Genomic DNA, 25950 nt, shown 5'->3' with positions numbered 1-25950 from the left:
AGAAAGAATACTCTTGCTGAAAGCAGACTCATATAAACTGCTCGCTAGTCTGGGCAGAACTGTTCCCAAGCTTTAACTAGCATACGGGGGAAGGTGTTTCCCCTAGAAGTTCCCTCCAAGGGGTAGTTTCCCTAAGGCCCACTCAAGCTAGCAGGCTTTTTGTTCTCCGTGGCTATCTCATTTACTCTAGGAATTAAAGAAATGAAGTTTAAAATCTTTACTGTTTTTATGTCTAACATACTCTGGAAGGGTGACCACTACCTAAGGACAACAGATGATCTTGAGTACTTCTATCCAATGTGTATACTAATATTTTCAAAAACAAATGAATAGTAGCTAACTATCCTTAAGAGAGAACCATTTGCATAGTCCTTTCTAGGGAGGAAAATCAGACAAGTGTTTTAAAACTTCATTCCACCCAACTCTTCATGTACAGATCAGGGAAATGCAGTATTTAGCATGAGAAAAGAGCTTATTAAGCTTGAACAAAGTACTACTTTTATTAGTGTACTCTAATGCACTGATAATGGCAAGAAAGAGAATGTTTCTCTTTCCCTTACATGTCAAATTATTTTGATATAATTTCTAGCCTATCTACTACACATTATATTTTTCTTTGGTGAACTGGAAAAACAATAAACTGAGCTTGGCATGGATGTTCATTGGTTGCTGTAATAGATTTTGAAAAAGAAAGATAAAAGGGAAAGGAAGAAATCATCTCATTAACTTGAACCTAGTAACTAGGAATCAGTTACAAGTTTATATTTCTTTCCTTAAGTAAAGACTAATAGGCTAAGAATCACAAAGAAATAATAAATAAGAGTAAAAGTATGGGGGAAAGGGAAGAAGGGAAAGGAAAAATTATGAGAAAAGAAAAAAACAATGGAAACAAAATCTATGTAAATAGGGAAGGGTGGAGGGGGTGAAGGGCGCACAGGCAATGGGGAAAAAAATAAGAACTAAGATGCATCATGTACAGGTACAAGCATCCAATGATAAATGTAAATGAACTGTATACCTAAAATGTACCAATAAAAGAATTAAAAAAGAAAAAACAGTAAAAGTATGAGCAAAGATTTCTAAAATTCTATTTATCAAGTCTGTTGTATCAATCACATATCCAGACAAACGCTTCTACTCATTGCTGTCTGAACATGCTTAGCATTCTCTTACCTCTGCTTTTGCTCACTCTACGCTACATTTATAACACCACCCCATTCCCACCTGGAATCCCTGCCTTCTGAAATTCCGACCTCCTTTAAAACCTAGCTCAAATGATACCCTTCCCTTAAGAGACCCCCATTTCTTCTCATGCCAGAAAGTCTCCTTGTCTTCAGCAGCCACACAGAAGGCGGGCAGAAACAAAACACTGATATTCATGAGAAGCCCTAACAATTCATGATGGTGCTGTAATTCCTGTCTCACTGACAGGAGGCTTGGAACCACCATTAGTACATGTATGAATGTCCATCGGGTGGCACGGGTAGTACAAGCCACTAATGAGACAGTCATATATGTACCATCAGTGGTTCAAACCGGTGGCAAGGTGTTAAAGGAATAAAATCCCTTTACAGTCAATACTGACGACCTCAGTGGCAGCTTTCAGAACCAAAAGAATAGCTCTAGTATCTAAAATCTCACTTAGAGTACACTATAACAGAATTTAGACAAGGATTTATAGACAGTATTTTGCAAAACATTACACTACACACACACATTAAAGAGATATTGATGACTTGCAATATGTAAGTACTTTTAAAAAAGCTAAGCAAAAGTAAAACAAAATTTAAAACCAACAATAAAAAGTGAATCACTATTATAAATTCAAAGGTAACATTTCTATTTCTGTGAAGCAAAATCAAGAGTTAGGTATCTACAAAAGTACAGTGGTACTATGGCAGTTGTTAACCGGTTTTGGGAGGTGCAAGAAGTACTAAAAAATGCTAAGTACTGTACCAAACAAATTGTTTTGGCTGGAAAGGATAGCGAGGCTCCACAATGAAAAGCTCCAGCTTGACTGTCAAGCAACAAACAAATGGTTAAGTACTAGGGCAAAATTTTCACATCGAAATCCATCAAGTGTCAAATTCATGAACTCTAAGCAATGGAGTGCTGAGATATGACTATTAAAGAATTCTGGGGCTGACTAGGCACTTGTCTTATTTAGAAGGTTAAGAATACAAGAAAAGGAAACACTGATTATTTTAATTTTGGATCCAGAACTGTCCAAGTGGCTTTGTGAACTCTACTAAAGCAATAATCCTACAGAACTATGATTGAATGATTTGTATAGGAGTAGAAGACTCACATCTGATGCTATAACTCAATACTCGGGCCTCTTATAAGAGACTCAAAATACTGTAACTGGACTCAAGAAACAATCTGCTTAAATTTCAGATAGAGCTACTGAAAGGCACAAAGACAAGACACCCAAACATTAAGCGATGGCAGTGCAAACTATTCTGGACTACAAATCTCAATGTTCCATCGTGACAAAAAGAAAAAGTGCAACTTAAATGTGAGAAGTCTGATCAAACTGAGGGCCAAGAGTGAAAAGCAGAAGTGGATGCATCTCATCTCTAGGCTAGCTGCTGACTGTTCTTCCTGGCCCAGAGAAGAGCCCTATTCTCATCTGATGGTGCAGACTGATACTACAACATACAACAGTTTCAGGGAGTGGGAAGTGCCAGGCATGCGAACAAAACAAGGCAGGAGAGCAACCTGTGTGTGATCTGGGGCTAAGGAAGCTCCTTCAGAAAGGGAGGCAGGGGCCTGGGGATTTAGCTCAGTGGTTCGGCTGCCTGCCTCGCAAGTGCAAGGTCCTGAATTCGATCCCCGGTATCAAAACAAAAAAAACAGCATACATATTTAGCTGAGGATTTAGCTCAGTGGTATCACCGCCTGCTGCGGAAGCACAAGGACCTGAGTTCGATCCCTGGTACCAAAAAAAAGGGAGGCAGGAAGTCAGGGCAAAGTCAGCTGCCACCTACAGCAGCAACCTTGAGGAAATAGCTCTAGGGAGAGGGATGAAGAGAGTGCTGGGGCGCAAGTGAGTTGGGTTGGCCGAGTAGCAGTAGCGGGACACAGCGAGTGTGGGAAAGCGCAGCAGCACACAAGATGCAGTCAGATCAGGGAGGGTCTTCTTAGACACCTCAGGGGAAGTTTAGATTTTATTTTAGGTACAGTAAAAAGCCACTTGGGAAGATGGAAGCAAACAAGGGGTTTATGTTGTTGTAAGGGAACTCTGGCCTTAGTATGAAGAAAGGATTATCATGTACAAACAGGTACAGTAAGAACGATGCAATGATGGACATCTAGGGGAGTCAAGCACAACTTAATTGTTGTAACGTAACTAAATAACGGGTGGCTGAGAGTACCAACCCCCAACCGCTGCCCAAGAGTTGAAAGGGAGAAAGGAGTGGCCTGACTTCATATTTCCACTCCGCTGTACACTAGATATTTCAAGAGTATTCGATCCAAATTAAGAAACAGCAGTTTCTGAAACTACCTACACTGCTGAGAGCCCTGAGAAATGCACATTTTTCTTCCTCAACTCCCACCTCACCACTTGCAAATTTAAAATCAGACCAGTCTCAACCATGGTCCTCAAAAAGACTTTAGTTTCAGTAAAGACCCCCTGATTTGTAGCTACTAAATTGTCATTTCCCTCAGACAGCTAAAATAAAGAAACTAAAAGTTCCTGTGAGTGTATTTGGCGATATGACTAATGATATAAGATGTTAAAAGGAACTGTTTAATCAGTGAAGAGTTTTATATCTGTAAAAAACACTAATTTGCAAATCAAACTGTGATAAACTGACTGGATGTCAATCTAGGAAGTTATTTCCTTAGTTTTCTAGTTCAAATTACCATAGATAAGTCAGATTAAAATAATTCTATATTGTTTTTTCCCCCAAGTGCTGGGGATTGAACTCAGGACCTTATACATTGCTAGGCAAGCTCTCTAGCATTTAACTACACCTCCAGCCCCTACATTGCTTTTTAAATTATGCAATTCTTTTTCCATTAGTTTGAGACCATATTTTTTGTCTAAATTAGTAAGTTTCTTTATTATTAAATATCTTAAAACAGAAGCAAACAGGACTAGTGTAAGAAAATATTACACATAATTATACCTCCACTTTAATTCTCTTTGGGGATAATTCATCTCTTTCACCACATTTCGACCTAAGGGGAAGAAGAGAGAGAAAAACTTGAGAAGATAGCAGCAGCTACCTACGAACTCCCCACAGAGAAATCACTCAATAAATATTTCATGATTATCATAAAGGAAAATATATCAAGGAGTATATCTCTTCATGGTTCAGCAGAAACAATTTAAGATAAAATAACAAAAATGCCCATTAAGATGAATGCTTAAGATTAATATACATGAGATTAAAAAGGCATTTTGTTGTACTTGGCTCCACAGCTCAGGGGTTAAAGCACTACCTTGTAAAAGCATTTTGTCTACACGCCAACACTAGACTTACCTTTGACTTGGAAATCTCTCAGCGGGAAATCTATCCCAGAGGAACTAACACATACATGTAATGACACTCCATCAATTCTACGGAACACAATTACTTCATGTGCCACTCTGAAATACTGCCAACTAAATTATAAATCAACTATAAGTTATACCTCAACATAAAAGACATCAGAATGTGAAGACGTACATCTCAGAATCAACAAAATATGATGTGTATGTTATTTATTGTGGCATTATTTTCAATAACAAAAGACTAAAAGTAAGTCAATATCCACCAACTGGACCAATACATATGTATTAATATAGAAAGATTGCCAAGATTTGCTAAGTAAAATAAAAGCAAAATATAGAAAAGTATACATGTATGCTTTTATTTTTAAAAAAGGGTGAAAATGAGAATGTATTTTTATTTGTTTGCACATATATAACAAGCACTGGAAGGATGAAAAAGAAACTACAAAAACTACTTATGTTCCGGAGAACAGGGGAAGAGGTAGGAATGGAAGCACAGCTTCACGGACCCGACAAGTGGGAAGGTGACAGAGTACAGGAGCTGCAGTCTCACTGTAAGACTTGAGTACTTCTTAAATCACAACCATGCATATTTTGATTAAAGAAAATTATCTAAATACAGTACTCTGAAAATTTTGTATAATACAGTAAAGAAAATACAGTATAATGCAGTAAAAAAAAAACCCACTGACTCAGTGCTTGATTATCTGATTCCAGAAAAAAAAATTGTAGAAACAATCTTGTCATATTGCTGCATATTCTTCCCCTGTTCATTTTGTCTACCTAATTTTGTTTATTGCATGGTTGTAAATGTGAAGTTGCCAAGGTAGGCCAGAAAATGAAGCTATTGCAAGTTAAGGGAAAACAACAGTTAGTGACGGCACATGTCTAACCTTAACCTTGAGTACGGACAAGGCTCATCTGGGATACATGGGAAAACTTCGGGTTACACGGTTCCATCCTCCAGAGACTTATTTATTAGACTTGGGAAGAGTGCTGAAGGTATGAATTTTCAACAAATATTCAGTGTTACTCTCATGTAAGTGGTCATTTATGTCTACTCACAATAACAGTGACATGTACAAAAGACAATGGGCTGGAAATAAGGCTCCATGCAGAACCACCTAAACACAATAAAAATACCTATACCAATATCTGTAGAGGATGATTAGGGCTCAAGGGGGTAATAAGATGATGAATAGTATTGTGTGTGATTTTGAAGCCACCATTTTTTTAACATTACATTTTTTTGTATTTCAAACTCACATTCCATGTTCCATTTTCTAGCAGTGAAAATATTTCCAATTTCCCTTAAATGCTGGTCAAAAGTCTTTTCACGCATTCAGTAATCTCAGGTTGCAAACAACTTGCAAAAGTAACCATTTTGTTTCCTCAGTTCAACAAGTTCATACAGTTAGTGAGCTGTACAAATACTGTAAGTCTATAAAGGCTGTCTAAATCCCATCATCCACTCAGAACCTATGTGTGTGAGAAAAATGTCTATCCTAACACAAGAACGATGTTACCGTACTAAGAAACTACATCTTTCAAAGGAGAGGAAGATCAGAATCAAAACAATGAGCATCTCTGTTTGGAGTAAGAAGTTCTGGTGCTTCTGCACTGCAGGGGCTGAGGCACTGCTTACCTAGTGTGTATTACAAAACCTCAGGAAAGGCTTTGACTGTGTTTTGTTTTGTTACCATAAATTAGTAGTAAATATTTAAAGAGATAGATATATTTAACTTGGTTTAAACATTATACAATGTATACATGCACTGAAATATCACATTATCCCATTAATATGCACAATTTTATGTGCCTGTTTTAAAAATTATTAAAAAATCACTTTTAACAATCATGCTTTTAAAAGTCAGTAATTGTTTAGTTTTACAGAATTATAATCACGTTTACCTTTTCAGAAATGCTCATTCATATTCTATCAGTGGAGGGTGTTTCAAACTTGCCTTCTATTAGGCAACGCAAACATACTGCTGACTAGTTAACACTTACTTGGTGGTTCTGTAAGTATATTTATAGGTGACTTCTCGAGAAATCTGCCTAGCCAGGGCAAAAAGTTCATCTCTTCGTGTCAGTAGGGCATTATCCTTCACACAGAGCTGAGCAGCTGCTTCATTAACAGTGAGCTGGATATTCAAAATAAAGTTAAAAACTATAAACATTTTTATCTCATCAATATGTAAATGTCTCAATATAAAAAGTTTACATTATATAATAAAATCACAATTCATAAAAATCAGGATGGTATTACCCCTAAAGCCAAATTTTAGAATAAAATCAACTCATTTACCATTTTGCAAAGCCTAAACTATTCAAAATAGTTATCTTAGTTTTATTTATTTTATTTTTGTTTAGTTAGGAGAGCTTATGCACTATAAAGAATATAAAAAGTAACAAGTATTCCGAAGCTCACTTTTCTTGTAAAAAACCAAGGGATTAAAACATATGATATGGTGATAGTACTTCCCTAACTAAAAGTAAATATACATGGTCTGACAGCATGTTTAAAAATGTGAACTGACATAAAAATTCTTATAAATCAAAATTAAATGATTTTAGTTAAACACCCAATCACTTACTAACAAGGAAGTTATCACACATTAGGGCTACCCCAGAAAATCAATGGTGACTCATCTTTTTGTTTGTTTGTTTTTGGGTTTTTTGGGGTATTTTGGTACCAGGGATCGAACTCGGGTCCTTGCACTTGCGCAGCAGGCGACGAAACCACTGAGGTAAATCCCCAGCCCCGGTGACTCATCTTTTAAGATTCATCTAATTCTACCTTCTCGTGATTCAGTAACTGTTAAATATTGCCAATATAGAGTTGCCAGTGACACTGTACTAAAACTTAAAATAGCAAATGTCATCCTAAACTCAAAATCTCTAATTGTTTAATAATCTTAAGCATGTTTTTCTCATAATTGTGTCGATTTAAATAGCTACCAGGAACTGCCAGGAGGTACATCAGACTTTTTTTAAAAAGCAACTGAGCACTCAATCAACCATGACCAATGGCAGAAAGAAAACAGGACCTGACTGAGATGAGCCCGATGCACTGTCCCCAGCTGTGTGCCTGGACAAGCAAAGGGCAGGACAGCAGTCTGAAGGGTCTCTAACAAAAGAGGAGAAATGCCTTGCACAGCTGTTGTACTGGTTCTTGCTTTTCTTAAGTTAACTTAAGTATATATGTATATACAGATTTGCAATCTCCTTTTTTCCCACATACATACAGCATAATTTTTATTTTTACCACATTAGGACAGAGACTTGGCTTGTTTATATCAGCATCTGGTACTGGTTGTATATTCAGTAGTATCTGTTGACTGATTAATGAATTTAAATTTCTATATACCATTTTTCCCTACACACACAATATTCCATTATAGGAAAAAACAATATACTATTTAAACCAACTCACATTAAACTACCCCCAGTTGTCCATGTAGATTACAGAATGTATTACATTTTTAAAAATTTGTATGTTCTACCAAATTACCCTTCAGAAAAAGTTGCCATATCATAGTGATACCAACAATTGTATAAAAAGTCCATTTCTTAGAATATTGATCAACACTGCTTATTATCTTTCAAAAGCTTCATGAATTTCACATATTTTACATGACTTTGGTTATATGTGCATTTATCTGAGTATAAAATTGAACTTTTTTATGTTTTTGACTTATTTTAAAATTTTCTTGCTTGAGACATTTCCCTGATTCTTCTATTAGTGTTTCATTTTCTTACAGACTTTAGGAATTATTTACATATTAAGAGCATTAACTCTCCACATATATAGTGCTTTATTTTGTCACAGTAGTCATTAGCCTTGTAGTTTCTGCCTTGGGTGAAAGCACAGAAACTTCTTTCCTGCCTAATAATACATAAATCTTTTCCTATATTTTAGTTTAATAGTTTAATGTTCCCACTTAAGTATTTAATCCACCTAGAATATGTTATAGTGTTTGGTATGATACATACATATGTAACATCTTCCTCCCCAAATTTCCCACTGTAATTTATGCTGGTTTGTTCTGAGAAAATTAGTTTAGCTGACAGCAAGGTTATAATAAGCCTAAGACATTATTTTAAATTTGAAGCTAAATATTAAAAAGTAATAGCACTGCAGGAGGCTGATGCAGGCAGATCACAAGTTTGAGCCAAGCTTGGGCAACTTATCAAGAGTCTGTCTTTAAAGAAAAAAAAAAAGAGTAAAGAAGGTAGAGCAAGCTGGGGATGCAGCTCAGTGCAAAGGCCTTGGTTCCCCACTTCCCCCCAATAAAAAACTGAAATTGAAGGAAGAATTTATTTTCTGCCTTCTCCTCTCCTCCTAAAAAATCATCAAAGATCAATTCCTTCCCAAAGTGCTTTTGAAAGGCACAATGCTACTGGAGCTAAAAGTGAAATGTATTTTAAAGAATACATATCCTAAGTAAACTGCAAATTCACCATGGTAGTAGCTACAGTGACCTTGAAGATCTTTCTCAAATTGCTTTTTAAATAGCTACTTCTGTTTTGTATTTACAAATCTAAATTACAATAGAAAACCCTGTCAATAAGATACCTAAATTAACAACATTTCAGAAGTACTAGCTTATGCATAACCACAGAAAATAATTTCTCAATATGAACTAAGAACAGTCTTCTAGCATGCCTTCTATCATCTTACTGAAGACCAAAGAAAACAAGCATAATATTCATTATCAGGGAATTCAAACTCCAACAGACTAAAAAATGTAGCAAGCCTACTTTCTAGCCTTTTAGCAGAAAATTAAGGCTAGAGAAACAATCCTAGCTCATTCCCAAGTTGTAGTAAGAAGGTGTTTAAGTCTCCTTCAAAACCATGTGTTATCAAGATTTTATGGCCTCCGGTTGCTAAAAATGAACAAATCAATAAATATTATGATACATTTTTTAAAAATGTCAAAAACACTTCAAAAAGTAGTCACTAGTTGCAGCACCACGTTAGCTTTTTAGAAAATGCCCATATTCCAGTTGTATTAAAATTAATAAAATATTCTCCCTTACTGGTTTATTTCCCTTACTTCCTCTTTCCATGGCCCAAAATACCAAAATTCCATTCATATCTTCAGGTAAAAGATTTCTGAAAGTTAGCTTTCCATCATTCTAGCTTTATAAGCTGAACTCACAACAGCTACCTTTGCCTTCAGGAAGAATAATTAACTGATTCTATGAAAAAAATTATTTACAGATAGTTAAAACCATAATCTTTAATAATCAAATTATTATAAATTTCTATTAAGTATTGTTGCTACAAACATACTACAGGAGTGCTCTATGACAGGGAGGCTCAACAGGCAATCAGGACTTTCCTTTTTAGCACTCAGGGGCCTTATATACCATGAAGGACTATTCAGATCAAAACAAATAAAGAGTAAGGGGAGGACACTTGCTAAGCTGGAAAACCTGAACAATCTTCACAGTCTAATGGGGCTGAGGAGTAAGAAGGGACAAAGAGCCAAAGCCTAGGGCTCCCTCTCCCAAAAGTGAAGTGTCTAAGACCCCTCTCCTCCTTAAAGCTGAGCCCTCGAAGCACTACACACCAATAGAAGGCTGAACCAGAAAATCACCTCTAGTCACAGGGGAATGCAAAGAAAATTTCCTGTCTTGATCCTTGGTGCTAAGTGAGAAAGAACAGAAGATATGCTACTAAGCCTGTGTAAGTCCAAATCCACCTTCATATTTATCTTTAGCCCTAATTCACACTAAGTTGGCTGAGAAATTATTTTCACAAGGACCAGAGTTATAGTGTCCCCAGTTGCCTGGTAGAAGTAAAAGCAAATAACCTCTAGGGAAATCAATCCACTTTTTGCCTGGGCCTCTGAACATTTAAAATTCCAAGAAATATGAATTTACTGACAGAAACCATGAAATAGAGAAACAAAGCAGCAAAAGACAGACTCAAATTCTCAAAGACTTCATTTAAAGAAATAAAGAGAGCTGAAAATATGACTGAGAAGCAACACTGTTAAAATGACAAGACATACAGAAACAAAGAAGAAAAAAACTAGGGGCAAAAACAGAAGATTTAAAAGCCAGATAATAGGGGCCAGGGATTTAGCTCAGTGGTTCCACCGCCTGCCTTGCAAGCGGAAGGATCTGAGTTTGACGCCCGGTAGCAAAAAAACAAACAAACAGATAATAAATTAACTGCATAATCACTAATTTCTAAACATAAAGCTGAAAGCCAATAAAATGGTACCTTCAACTACTAAAAGAAAACTATAGACAATACAGAATTTACCTCAAGTAACAGTAATTAAGAATGAGGACAAAATTTTAAAGGTGTAAGGAAAGCCAGTGTGTAGCTTTTCACTGCTGTGAGCAAATACTTGAGAAATACACTTAGAAGAGGAAGAGATTAGTTTGGCTCAGTTCAGAGGTTTCAATGGTGGTTGGCTAAATCTAATACCAGCCAACCAGGGACTAAGGGAACACAGAATATCATGGCGGAGGGTATGGGAGAAGACAAGTGCTCAACTGATGACAGCCTGGAAACAGACAGGGGAAGAGCCAGAGGAGGAGAAACTGAGCACACGCTGGCATTCCTGAGTCACGCTCCCATTACCCACTCCATTTAACCAGGGCCCACCTTAAGTCTCCATCACCTCCCAACAATGCCATCAAATGGCAATCCTATCAACGGGAGCTAGAAACTGTAGGAAAACAGAACACACACACACACCCCACAACCAAGAAAATCAACTAAGCTAAAAGTCACTTCTTCAAAAAGATCTGAAGTTGGCAAGCTTTTTCTGTAAAGGGGCAGAGAATCAGTCTGTGTCATATCTACTCAACTCTGCCACTGTAACCTGAAGTTAACCACAAACAATTCATAAAGAAGCAAGCCTAGCCTGTGTTCCAATAGAAGTGTATTTATAAAAACAGGAGGTGGGCCAGATTGGGCCCACAAAGCTTAGTGTGCAGATCTCTGAAAAAGAATAACACTGACAAACATCTGGGGGGGAAAAGATAAATGTATGGACAGTATTATGTCTTTAAAACTATGAACAACTGCATGCAAAAAAGTTTGAAAACTTGGATGAAATGGACATGTTTAGAAAAAATGTAAACTTATCAGATGATTCAAAAAGAAATGGATTACTTAAGAGTCCTGTAATTTATGTTTAAAAATCATTCAAAGGAAATGGCCAAAGAAATTTTAAAATAAATATAACATTTAACATATATAGTATTTGACCTAACAAATTGTACAAAATATATATGAATAAAAGAATTATAAAATTACTGGGGAATATAGAAGAAAGGAAACACATGCACTACATCCCTGTATAGGCCTCATTGTAAATATGTTAATTTTTACCAAATTAATCTATACATTCAAGGCATTTTTAATTAAAATGACAATTTTTCTTTTTGGTCCTGGGGATCGAACTCAGGACCTTGTGTTTATGAGGCAGGCGGCAGCACCACTGAGCTAAATCCCTGGCCCTAAAATAACAAATTTTTGATGAAATAGACAAATGCATCCAAAATTTTATTTGAAAGATTCTTTTAAAAAACCAGAAAAGTTGCAAAATGAGACTCGTGGAGTACTTGCCTTTCCAGATAGCTAACCACATCATAAAGCTACAGTAATTAAAATAACTCAATCTGGTATGGGAATAAAAAATTAAACCAATGATACCATACAGGCTAAGATCAGTAGATACTACAAAAAATTTCCACATGAAAGGGCAAAGGACACATGTTAATCTATAAAAATGTTACAATATAAGACAAATAGTTAATACCCTAAGAATGTAAAATTTTTCCGATTTTTAAAACAAAATTCCAACATCAAAACAAATATCTGTTAAAAAATATGAAAGGATACTCATCTTCTGTAAGAAAAATAAATTTGAGCAATGAGAATTTTTCATACTAGACTGTCAAAGATGAAAAAGAATGTAAAATGCATTATTAGCAGTCTGTGGGGAAATGGACATTTGCATATTAATAGTAAAAGTATAAAAAGTTGCAGCTCTTTTGGAAGGCCTTTTAGCAGTAAATTGAAACTTTAAATCTACATATTTCTTAATGCCATAATTTTACATGTTGGAATCCATCTACAGAAAGATATGCACAAGTCTGTAAAGGTTTATGTGTATAATAATGTTCACAAACTTTTAAATATAAAATTTTTTAAATGCCAACAGCCTAAATAAAGTAGTTAAATAATAGCACATGCACACTATGGAAAAGAACGTAACCCTTACATAAGTTAGGTAGTTCTATGTGTACTGACTTGATAAGGTATCTAATAGTGTATTGTACTGTGAGGATACTGTTTGATTAAAAAAAAATTCAAAGAACAGTGTCCAAAACATGATCCATATTTGTACATTAAAAAGTATTCTGAAGTTTACTGACTCAATACTTCTGTGTCCTTTCAATGAGTACATATTCTTTTCATGTTAAAGTACAAATCTGGGGGGAAAGAGCTGCTATTAAACGTGAAATATTATATTCAACCTGAACATTTTTCAGGGGATTTCTTTCTTTTTTCTAAAGTATGAGTGCCCAACCTTTTGGTTTACCTGGGCAGCACTGAGTGAAAGGGAGTGTCTTAGGTTGGATATAAAATATATAATATAGTTAATGCATATAAGTAATAAAACTTCCTTAATTTTATTATTATTATTATTTATTTATTTATTTTTAAAGAAGGCAAGCAGCCCTCAGGCTGTGGGTTGGTCACACTGCCTAAAAGATACATAGAGATGAAAAAGCTATGGAAGTCTTGCAGTTCTCAAAGTAAATGTATTTTCTAATCACTTATCGGGTATGTTAAGACTCTGGAGATAAAAGATGAATAAGACACAGCCTCTGCCTTGAAGAAGCCCAAATTACACTGCAAGAGACAAGACCTGGACACCAGTAAGCAATTCCAACGAAGTGTTCTCAAGTAACTGTGACAGAAGTGTATTCAGGGATAAAAATTTAAAAGGAAAGGAAAAGTCATTCTATTTGGAGGAAAAAATAACAAAAAAAACAAGCTTACACTTGAGCTAAATTTTAAAAATGGCATGTTGGCTGGATAAGCAAGGGGAGAGAGAAAGTGCAAGTTTACACACACACACACACACACACACATACTTAAGCTGAATATTTCTACAGTGCTATAAAGATAAAACAATACGAATTTTTAATGCCAAACATCAAAACAATGTGAAAAGCTATAATAATCCTTCTAATGTTCATCAACTATAATTTTGTTTTCTATACTGGCTGGAAACTGTTTTAAGTTTTATTTTTAGAAATTGTTTTTTTGTTTAAAAAAGTTTACAAAAATGTTTAAATGAATGTGTCTACACTGAAAAATCCTATTTTATTTGTTAAAAATAAACTGCCTCAGAAACACAAAGACTTTATACTGTCAGTGATTAAATTCTGACATTTTTCTAAGTCATATTACACCGTAGTTTCAAAGCTCAAACATGTTTGAGTTTAACACAAAATACTCCAACACAATACAGACTCCTTTCCTAAGAGTTGTATCTGGCTAATACCTGTGTGGTTTCAGTCCTAGTCTCAGGAAATCCATCTCCTTTTCCGGAGACTACTACCAAACTTACCTTAAAGGAACAGCAAAACACCCACCACACACACACAGAGAAAGAAGAACCTGGGCGTACCTCATGAAGCGTGAGATGTTTTCCATCCTTTCTCTTGGAGTCAAATCTGCCATATATTGCACTGTATTTTCGAATTTCCTCCTCTTTGTGTGGATCATCATCACTCATCTCAAAGATGTGACCGATCATTTTAGCCAGCTTCTTGTTAGTTTTTAGCAACTCTTTCACTTCATTCAAGTCACTTTTCGGCAGGGTGGGGGCCATGCGCTCCACACACTCAGCCACAGAGAGTGCAGCAGCAGCATCCAGAGCCTCACTGCTCTCCTTTGGGGACGCGGGGGAGCCAAGATCTGCTGGGGAGAGGCTGTGCTCGCTCTCTGATGCGTGGTGACCTTGCCAGAGTCTGGACTCGCCCACACTCTGCAGCGCTAAGCTCCCCACCAGGTCTGACTTCCCCTGTCCCAAGCTCTGCACACAGGTGGTAGCGGCACATTTGGGGATTTTTAAATGAGGTTCCCGGGCATTGCTACTTCTTTCATAACTGCTGCAGGATATTCCCAGCCACGTAGGTGATCCCTCCGGTAATTTATAGATAGGTATGCTACTGACAGGAAGGGAAGTCAGCGGCTGATTGAAAAGGCCAGGGTTTGTAACCCAGTCTCTCAAAGCCTTCTGTAGCCTTCTAACATGAAGGGGCTTGCTAGCCATGCCCACCAGTGCCATGATTTCCAAAAATTCCTCTTCTCCAGCTTCACAGAGTTGCTGGACGTCATCACCACCTTGTTGGATAAAGGCATCAAAATAAGAAAGCAGATTGGCTTTTTGCAATATTCTATACAGCTGCAACTCCCCTAGGGTCCTGGGTAAGGCCGCAGCCATTACTGTGGATAGAGTTAACCTACAAAAAGAAGAGACAAAAAAACTCATTGCACTTGCTTCAAACTTCTTAAACCAGATAGTTCAGATACTACAGGATTTAGGAATGCAATACAGGAAAAACAAGGAGCATGTGCACAACAGCTGACTGCTAAGGAAGCATTCTCTCTCTCTCTACATCCTTTATCTGACTTTGTACTTCTAATAACCAGAAAGGTCAGTAACTAAACTGATCTATTTTCTTAAAGGAGAAGTAAGCAGGAAATGCAGGTTCTCAGGGTTCTGGGTCCCATATTTTCATCTACATACTTCACTGCTTCCATAGTGTGGACAAAGAGGTGGAGCGAAGATAATCAAAATTAGCAGGAGGTAAGTAGCATGCTATCATTCAGCGAAGACTTACTCTATGTCCAGCAATATGATAAACACTTTACATTATATCTAATCCTCACAACTGCCACTGTGTGATAGGTGTATTTATTCCCATTTTGTAAAGAAAAATTAGTAACACTGGCCAGCAGGACAACTAAGATCAATTTTGGCTCAAGAAGGAGGTTTAAAAAAAAAAAGGAGGTAGTATATTTAGGAACCAAAAAGAACAAAAAAAAAGCAGATGCAAAAATTCAAACAAATAAGTGATAAGACTTGTGATCACTTTGGTGTAAGTGATAAAAAGGATACAGTTGCCATTTACTAATACTTTGGTTTCAGGGAAAAAAAGTATTCTAAATGACTATGAAATTACATATCTGAGAGCCTAGAATTCTAACAGGCATCAAGGACATAGAAAAATCAGATTAGTAAGATTCCCTTTCAAACGGGTGGCACTCAAACTTGGCTCTTGGTGGAATGCTTATGAAGAACTGCCCTGTATGCAAAATAACAGGCTGAAGCCTAAATAGGCATCAGGGATAGAGATGCAGGATGCAATCGGAGGCCAGTGAGCCCTCCAGAGCAGCAGCAAAGCCCAAGGCAGAACCAAGAAGAAAGATACTTCTAAGGCCCAAGCAAGACCAACATGCCTATCTTTAAGAGAAGGGAACAAGACAAGCAAAGTGCTTTTTGACCTCTTAGCAGCCTTTAAAAGTTGCTCACAGTTGCTTGGGGAGACCTCCCACATGCAAAGAAGAGTTGGCTAAGTACTTCCATTTAAGAGAAATAAATTAACTTGTAATCAGTGCTCTCCTAGGATTAAAAAGACCCAGTTGCCCTCTATGGAAGAAATTGCAAAGGCTAAAAGAATACATACATCAGAGAAAAATGGAGGACCCATTCTCAATTCAAATGGTATGGAACAATAGTTACTGGGAGATGATGCAGGCAGAGGAATCAGGCACACCCGGAAAGCCAGAAAATCACCAAACCTGGGAGTCAACCATTTAATACAAAACTCTAGTCTCAGACTTCAGAGAATGAACACTAGGTAGGCTCTTCTTGCAGAATCTGTTTCTTCCACAATCTGTTCTGATCAACTAGTGACCCCTTAAACTTTATGGGTATTTACAAGGGCTAATATGAGCACAGCCTGATGATTTTCCAAGAGACAAAAAGAAAGCTACAACCAGGGCCCAGGAACTTCTGCCACATTCATCTGGAGTGCATTTAAAACAGTTTCCCAGGTCCCTGAGCTTCAGCTCAGGAGATGCTCAGGACCAGTCAAAGAAGGCAAACTAGCACAAGAAGAGCCCTATTTAGAACATTCTCCAGGCAATACAAACTCTAGAAGTTCTCTGACTCTCTAGGTTCTTTAGGTCCACCTTCATGTTTATGGCACCTCGTTCCTCTAGATAAAAACATTCTTTTATCTTCCACATCACCCAAACGAACATCTGCCTGTTCTAATTGAACGAGAGTCCATCACCCAGCTGGACACCAGCCCACAAAAACACAGCCCTTGAGACTTAAGTTTAAGCCTGTATTAAACTACGACATATCAAACAGAAGGCTTATAGAGTGTCTGAAGTAGAAGAAAAGAAATTTACCCTCTCATCGTATATCTAATGCAACTGGCTCCATGTGCTTTCAACTAGAACACAGGGGAGGGCTGTGGCTTTGTAAGGTTTACAGGCCAATCAGTTAACTTACCATATCTACTCCCCAAATTATTGAATAGAGGAAACACTACATGACAAAATCTAGAAGAATTTTTAAATCTTTATATAAACTGTAAGAAAAAAAACCCATATTTCTCTATGTTACAAAAATAAACAGAGGGGTCAGGGATTTAGCTCAGTGGTGCCGCCGCCTGCCTCGCAAGCGCAAGGTCCCAAGTTCGATCCCGGGTACCAAAAAATAAAAAATAAAAAGAGAAACTTAAAGATAACTAAATGACCCAAACTTAGATTTTAGTCTTCTGAGATAAGACAATGATTTTAGAAAAATAGTAATTTTCAAGTTTTAGCTTTTCTCTTCTTTATCCAAGAAAAAGCAAACAATTTGCCTAGTTCCTAAGAGAAAGCCCTTGTGGACTGGTATCATACTACAAGGACACATGCATACATATTGTTTAAAGCCAAACAATTCAAAAGTTTGGAAGTGGACTGTATATCTAGCAACACATGAATGGATAAAAATGTGATACTTACACACAGTAGACCACTACTCTGCCATAAAAAAGATAAACTTGAGTCATTTGTAGAAAAATGGATGCAACTTGAGATCATAATATTAAGTGAAGTAAATCAGACATATAAGCTTAAACATCACAAGTTTCTCTTCTATGAGAAACCCAAAATATAAATAATGAGCAAAATAAAAGTTAATAGGAAATAAGGAGATAGAGCTTTCTCAAATAGGATGGGGACCAAGAGATGAAGGGAAGGGGGAGGGATGGGAGAGAAAGGAGATGAGAAAAGGAACGAAGATGTGTTATGTACATATACCAACTCCACACAAGGAATGGAAACATTATGTACTGCACACATGTACTAATAAATATTTTTAAATGAAAATATAAAGTGTCTCCAATAAGGACACTATTTCCCTAAGGACAGACAGGACTAAGTGCACATTTCCAAAGTCAGGATAAAGGATGAACAACAAATACACGCTAGGCAACTATTCAGAGTCCCAGGAGGTTTTCTAAAGACTCACTGCTGGGAAAGGTGTTTTCTCCCCAAGCTTTTGCATTGGGAGAATGTTTCGGTTTCTTTCCAGAGCCTGCTGTGATAATTTAAACACCCACCACTTCATACATTAACTTGATTCTATTTAAAAGAAAACTTTTGTGAGAGTTTACGTTTTCACAAAATCTGTAACCATTTATGGTCCAACATGAATGTCAAATAAGTGGAAAGCAAGCTTCAACCTGCATCTCTCTGATCTGAACTATACAAAGGGTCCTAACACAGCACTACCTACAAGCAGCTTACCAGATAGGACAGTAAATCTACTCAGCTGAAAACTACTGCTACCTGGCTTCTCCAAGATCCTACACTACCAAGGGGAGTCTGATCTTTTTGTGAATTCCACTATTAAGAGAAACCAGTTACTCATTCTTGTTGGCTCAAAAGATAACCCGAGGCCGTACTGCAAACCTCCACTTAACCCCTGTGTAAATGTTCCCTACCCTGGAAAGTCCAATAAAAAGAACCCCAGTATCAGGAAGAGAATTACATAGTAATAATAGATTAGTCTAAGACTACTTGTTAAAAAAAAAAGACTACTTGTTCTTATGGTAATGATCTATTTCAAAACCTTAAAAGTTGTGTCTTACTTGGCTCCTTACAGGGTGGCATCAGTCTTCTAACTATGCAAAGTAAAATATGGGTCTGTCTGATCCAGAAACTTTTACTGGTCAACCCCTGGTTTACTACGGGAAACAAACTTTTCCAAGATTGTTTCTCCAAGCTTGGATGTGATGATTTAGAGAAGGGCAGAACCCTTTTATAGTCACTAGAGAAAGGAAATCATTCCTTCAAATCTGCCTCAATCCAGCCTGTCCCCTACCCCCAATAAACATCTCAAATAACTACTGAGTTACTGCGTAAGGTAGAACAGATGCCTTTCCGGGGCACTAGGGAAAAGAAGAATCATTTTAAACCTGCTTCCACCCAGTCTCTCTGCTCCTCCAACTTTTATAAAAAAATCTGAACTACTGAGAGAGGCCAAGCTGCTCAGTTTCTCAGCTGTGTACATCAACCCTTGAAACAAATCTTCATTTGACTTTGGTAATGTGACATTTTCTTTTGGCCACCTTCCCTTACTATATTTTAAGGGCAAGAATCCCCCACGGCTTTCCCATTTGCTGGTGCTTTCTGAGATGTGGATCTTGCCATATTGCCCAGGCTGGTCTTCAACTCCCAAGTTCCAGTGATACTCCTGGTTCAAGTGACCCTGCTGCCTCAGGTTCCCGAGGGCTGAGACTACGGGAAAGAACCACTGAATCCAGCTTCCAACGTTTCACACAGGATCACTTTTCTACTGTCTGTCTTTATTCCCCCTGGTCTCTTCCTCTCCCAGCACCAATTACCACTATAAGCAGTAACCTCCAAATCTACATCTGTATGTTGGACCAATGGTACGTGGGCGAGGGGCTAAGGAGTTTCTGCTGCCAAGTGTCCACAAAGGCAAATGTACATCAAGCTCTGGTTGCTGAGTCAAAGGATGCCTCCACACGTCTACTTTACAAATGAAAGTAAATAAGCTTTTTGTACTTTAATAAAACACAAACCCATTTAAAAGTAGACCTGAGGGCAGGATTTAGCTCAGTAGTTCCACCGCCGCCTGCCTTGCAAGCGCAAGAACCCGAATTCGATCCCTGGTACCCCCCACCAAAAGTATACCTGAATTTACTGTTTTGAAAATATACTTAATAAAGGCTAGAAGTATGAGTACTTGCAATTTTTTTTTTAATTTAAGAAGTGATCTTTAGTCCTTAAAAATTTTAGAACCACGGGCCAGGGATTTAGCTCAGTGGTTTCGCTGCAGCGCAAGGAACTGAGTTCGATCCCCAGTACCAAAAAAAAACAAAAAACAATTTTAGAACCATCAGCCAGACTTATGAACTGTAATCTGGCATTCCACCTGGGGATTGCCAAAACCTTAACTTTGATATGTCCAAAAGTAAGTACAATATCTCGTCTTCTCTTCTAGAGTCCAAATCGACTCTTCTCAACTCCCTCAGTTCTCTGGGTTGCATCACTACTTTTACAGTTCCCTAGTTTAATAAAAGTGTGGCGTTCATCAGGCCACCATCACCTTTTCTCTATCTCAAAAGTTCCTAATTCTGGTTTCCACTGCTTCTTGACTAAACTTTGAAAATAACTTCCTTACCTTCAGTGGATCCTGGACTGCAATGCTAACTTTACCTTCCTAAAGGGCAGGTAATGACACTTCACTCACCTGTGCAAATCTCCCCACTCCTTAGACAGACACCCAAATTACTCATACAGGCACCCCAAACCCAGACCTCTCCAGCTGGCCGCCCCGTCTCTCCCTCAAATGTGCCTTCCACTTCCTTGCCCACCTCAGACACCCTCCCTTCCTCCCACCTCCACCACGTTTCCCCAAAGCCTTGCCCACACCTCTGGCTACAGGTGTTCTCTCCTTCTTGGAATCCCTCAGTTCTTCCCTTGCCTTTCACCTCTCCTCTCCCCACACCTCCCTTCCCATTCTCTCCCCTCTTTCAAATACACCAGGTCAGTTTAGGGATACAGAGGAAACACGGCCCTTTGTGAAGAATCAGGAGGAAGGAGACAGACCAGCAGCATACACTTAAGCACTATGACAAACAACAAACGCTATACAACATCTTACACAAAAGGAGCCAGAGATCAAAGATGACTTAACCTGGCTCTGCAGAACAAGTTACTGTTAGGTTATATGCAGCCTGAGGATAGGAATAGGTCTCATTAGTCTTTTACTTGCTTCATCACCAGCAAAATGTTCTATATGGAATAACATCTCCATAAAGGTCACTGTTTAATGAGGCCCAACGTTTAAGCCTCCTTTCATATTCCACAAAGAACACCTAGGTACACTGTTGCCCCAGTGAACTGCCAATCTAGTAATGGCAGATTCTGTTGCTTCCTTTAACTTTACCTACACTCCTTGCCATCTTCTCATCCTTGATGCTTTTTCTTTCTTAGAAGACCATACGGTAGACTCTCATAATATGGCTATTTTTCCAAGAGATCAAAGGATGCATTCCCAAATATAGAAACTACACAACTAATGTTATAATATATATTGTGTGAGTCTAGCCCTCAGACCAGCATTTTTAAGAAATTAAGTTCAGTCACAAGTGATTCTAGATCTTATTCATCTATGTTCCTAAAAATTACATGCAATATAAATTACTCCCAAATAAAAAATTTATTATATTCAAATGGCCTCATATTCACTACTCAGTATTTTCCCCCACATGGTAGAGGCATCACTGCCTCACACACAACTTAGTGGGTGAGTAAGTGTGTATAAACACATATGTACCTTTATAAAGCCTGACATTCCAGGGAAGAGAGAATCTTCAAGGAGTGGGGAGAAACCAAGAGCAAAATCCCAAGGCCTTTCTTCTTTATGCAGAGGATTATAAATTCCTTGCCCCCAACACAGTCTGAAATTTTTACTTCAAAATTATCTAATAGCAACCTCTCTTAGACTTAAAAAAAAGGGGAAAACCCTGGCTAAGGGCTCACAAATCATTTACAGACTGAAGTGAATTAGTTCCACAACACTGTTTTTCTCTTAATGTCCAGATGAGATCTATTACACACTGAGGGAATAAAAGGTTGAGACTGGAAATGGGGACAAAAGAAATAGTCATTCTGATGACAGACTACACTTAAAGTCTCTGAAGTAGAGCTGACTTTAGGAGCATGCAGCTCAAAGGTAGGGGCCTGAGAGAAGGGTGCAGTGGAACACTACAGGCTAAAATGAAAAGGTCTTAAAAAGTCAGAATTTGGCTGAGGAAAGGGTGAGCCTCTAAGGAAATGAATTCTTACCACATCTACCCTAGACCCAGAATACAGAACTCAAGCTAAATGATTAAGTTACTTCTATTTCATGGGTTACTTAAGTTTGCACAGCTGGCCTGGATACTAACTCCTATTTATGTTTGAAGTTCCCAAAGATTTACCTAGCTACATTTACCAGTAAGCACATAGTGATTTAAATTAATTAAGCCAAGACATGTTTGACTTTATTACTGTTAAAGATATGACTTACATATACAGTTTCTAATGAAATGGTAATTTGGGACGCTTGACCTGTTCTCAATTCTTTTCTAAATTCTGAATGAAGCTAGAAAAAATTTAGAGGGCTCCTTAAAATTTAAAATATTCTATAGGTAAGTTTAATCGCATTTATCAAAATAAGAAAAAAAATCAATTTATTTTGCTATTAAGGAATAACTATATACTAACTTTTTATAAAATGGCTGGAAATGTATCAATCAACCAAAAGTCAAGTCATTCAACGGGCATTAATAGCACTCTGAGTACAGAGTATGTAGGAAATATTAATAAGTTTTAGCATTTTTTCAGAAGTTTCTCTGTAAATACTATTAATACACAATGCAAATTAACATGTAGGCCCCTAATTACAGTACAATGTATTGGGAAATGGCAAACTATGTGAAAGTTTAACGGTATGTTTTAGCTGTGAGAATTCTCACAAAATGAGAATTCTTTTTCTTAGACTCAACTTTTCAATTTACCACTTATTCCATTGTTAAGTTTAAGGGAGCTTCTTCTACTATTGTACAAGTTATTGAACATGTCACATCAGAAAGCAAATTTGCATATCATATAATAAATGTACTAATCTTCCCTCTGCTCAAAATAATGAAAGTAGCTAAGATAAAGATAAACCCAAAGCAAAGGAGCTAACAATCCTATATAATGCTCAAATGAGTAACATTTATTCTTTAATGTATTTAATAAATTCCACAATGAAACATGCGTAGTCAAGATGATCATACATTAGTGTATTATTAAAACTGTTCGTAAAACATTCACGTCCATGAAAGTAATATATGCTGGTTCTGTAGTATACAGAACATAGCTTCATACTTAAGAGACAAATTTTTACAGAGCTTTTATTTCCAAAAATGTATATAAATAGCAACAACAACAAAATAATTACATGTTTATTATAATGGACTAAATGAGGCCTAAGTCTTAGGACAGAGCCTGAGCCAAATGACACACTAAAAACCCTGACATACAACTGTTTCTATCCAACCATCTTTAAAATTTAAAGTTCATGTAACAAATTTTTCAAAGGTCTCCCCCACTTTATGATTTCTTCTTTCAAAGCATCTACAGTGTAAATTCCCAAAACCTTTAATAATAAACCCATATATTCTTGAACTGTGAATAAAAAATAATACCTAATGCTTTATCTTGACTCTGGAGAATATAAGCTCTACTAACTTTCCTATATGATAGTGCATGTTCCTTACTGGTCACAAAACAGAACATTTTTATTTTAGCCAGGATTATGCTATTGTACTAATAATCTTGAAATAAAACAAGAAAGTATTTGTTTATATGTGTATATATATATACACACACATACACACACACACACACACAAACACACACACAAAATTGTTTAACATATCCCTAAAGGTTTTTGTCATTTGAATCGAAAACACAGTTAACAGAATGAAAAAAATATATAGTGTCTCATTGTTTTTATTATTGTTATTACTGATACATTCACATTTTACAGGAAATCAGCAGAGCCAGGAAAAACAAAATAATTCCAATACCGGTATGGCATATTAGCTTTACTGGAAAATTATTGAAAGATGACAAAAACTAAAAAATTAAAAGGTTCCTTGAAATTATTTTTTTAAAACCTCATGTTCCAGTATCTAGTACCCAGAACAGGAATAAAGAAGAGTGATATTCCTGGTCGTCTACACATTCTCAACAGAATCCTTATTCGCATCTTCCTACTTATCAGGACAAATCAATCTTCAATCCTGAATAAGAGAATACTATTAAATGTCGCAATTGATACAAATATCGAGGGGGAAAGGACACCCTAGAATCTAAGAGCCACTTTTACTGGCACTTAGATTGGAGCAGAATTATGTCTTTGTGGCCTTCAGGAAGGCAGCCGCCACCCAGCAGGGAGAAGGCATATGCTGTGCATCCCATTTCCAGTATTTCTTCTTAAAGCCCAGATAAATCCTAACCTGTCCTAATTGGGGGTTATACAAGGAAGGGATTTCAAAAAGAGAAAACCCAGGAAGGTAATTCACTGCATATGCACTTTTCTAACAAAACAGCTAAGCATTTCATGACTAATCTATTTGAAATTCGGTTGCTCTGTTCCTATGCAATCTAATATTATCTATTAAAACTGCCAAAATATTTTTAAACAAGATCTGAGAATTTCCCCCTGCGTTTCTGATCTTTGCACTCCTTAGAGAGTTGGCAGACATGTAACTGGCAGACCATTTGTTACTGACAAATTATTCCAAACGGACTCTCTCCGATGAAACTGTAAATTAACGGGGTCCCCTAAATATCTTCCAGCTTTCTGAACCCCAGGGAGCGAGGGGTAAGCACTTATAAATCGATGGTTCCTACTGACCACCTGCTGCAAAACTTGGTTGCAGAACCTACGAATTCCTACTTCAACTGAACCATCCTTTCCTCCCAAGGTCCTGCAATATTTTGCTCAGGGTCATTTCCTACGTTGTAGACTACAAATATCTGACAGTACTCTAAGGTCTCTCCCCAGCAGGTCGCACACATCTGCACGCAATGCTTCTGTGTCCCACACGTTTGCAAATTCCTCACTCGGCCTTAGAAGCACCATGAGTGTCTGGATTGCCCGCACCTCGGTGCCAAGTTTCTGAATGCCACTTCCAAGCAAAACTCTCTCCTTCCGCTTTTAAAAAGAAAACTACATTCAGAAAAGGAGAATACCCGGGAAAAAAAGAAGACAGTAAGCCCAGCACTTTGGTAAAGTAAACACACACAAAGACCAGGGTCCCCGCAGGAGGAGGCGGCAGGGAGCCCCAGGGCCGGCGCGCGCCACCCCGGCCACCCGCGCCACCCCGGGCGCCGGGCGGACGGGGCCGCCGCCTCCGAGGGACCCGCGCCCCGCGCCCGGCTCCGGCGTCGCCCGCTCGCGCCCGAGCCGCCCTCGCCCCCAGGACGCCGCCGCGAACGCGCCCCGCACCCGCGGCCCCGCGAGGCGGACGTCGCCCGGTACGTACGCGGCCCGTGGCGGCAGCGGTGTCGGCGCGCGCTCCCCCGAGGGTGGCTCGGCCCGGACTCCCCGGGGCCGGCCCCTGGCGCTCCCTCCTCAGGCGGCTGCGGCGGCCGGGACGCCCCCGCTCCCATCGAGGGGGGAGCGACGGCGGTGGGCACGCGCTCCCGGCTCCCCCGGCTCGGGCCGCAGCGGCTTCCCGCCCGTCCGCCCCGACGGCGCTCGCTCGCTCGGCCGCGGCAGAGGCGACTCGGGCTGGAGCGGGCGCGGGCAGCGGCGCCGACGCCTCCCCCGCCCCTCCCCTCCCCTCCCCCTCGGCCCGCCCCCGCCCTCCCCGCGGCTGCGCCCGCTCCCTCCCCTCCCCCGCCCGCCTCCGCCGCCCCCGCCCCCGCGTGCTGTCACATTGGGAGATTCCGCTCTTGCTACATTCGCCGCTCCGGCTCCCGCCCACGCGCGGCCGAGTGACGCAGATCCCGGCGTGGGCCGCGCGGGGCGGGGGTGGGGGCGGCGGCCGCTCGGCCGGGGCTCGGCCTCTCCAGCGCCCCCTCGGCGGGCTCCCGAGGGCGGCCATTCCCACGGCGGCCGGGAGGGACCAAAGTGGGCGCGGGGCGGGGGCGGGGGCGGTGCACGCTTTCACTTGTTAAGGGCGGGGAGGGGGCGCAGCCTCCGGCCTGCTTGGGTGGTGGGCATGGGCGGGGCGGGGCGGGGGGGGGCTGCGATTAAAAAAATTATATGCGAGGTTCCCAGTGTAGTGTATCAAAGAGCACTCCCCGCCAAATCCTC

The 25950-nt window shown here is 38.9% G+C and overlaps 1 protein-coding gene across 6 annotated transcripts in view; it reads right to left on the bottom strand.

Moving 5' to 3' along the window:
• Positions 1-25626, bottom strand: part of Nab1 (NGFI-A binding protein 1) — a 38530-nt gene extending 12904 nt beyond the window's left edge. For 2 of the 6 annotated variants that reach the window (XM_087210725.1, XM_004868966.4), the window contains exons 1-4: positions 25570-25593; positions 14179-15016; positions 6515-6648; positions 4137-4188 (exon numbers count right to left, since the gene is read on the bottom strand). In XM_087210725.1, the coding sequence (XP_087066851.1) occupies positions 4137-4188; positions 6515-6648; positions 14179-15016; positions 25570-25571 (1026 nt within the window). In that variant the 5' untranslated portion in view covers positions 25572-25593. Of the gene's footprint in view, positions 1-4136; positions 4189-6514; positions 6649-14178; positions 15017-25174; positions 25396-25569 lie in introns of those variants that run through there. The other 4 variants (XM_087210727.1, XM_087210730.1, XM_087210728.1 and 1 more) reach the window with 3 other exon arrangements.
• Positions 25627-25950: the final 324 nt, after the last annotated feature.

Source organism: Heterocephalus glaber, unplaced genomic scaffold (genome assembly GCF_053883595.1).
Source record: "Heterocephalus glaber isolate CG9 unplaced genomic scaffold, H.glaber_assembly_v1.0 deba00001190, whole genome shotgun sequence".
Taxonomy (NCBI): domain Eukaryota; kingdom Metazoa; phylum Chordata; class Mammalia; order Rodentia; family Bathyergidae; genus Heterocephalus; species Heterocephalus glaber.
Note: the sequence above shows the minus strand (reverse complement) of the source record. Positions and strands in the feature narration are given on the sequence as shown.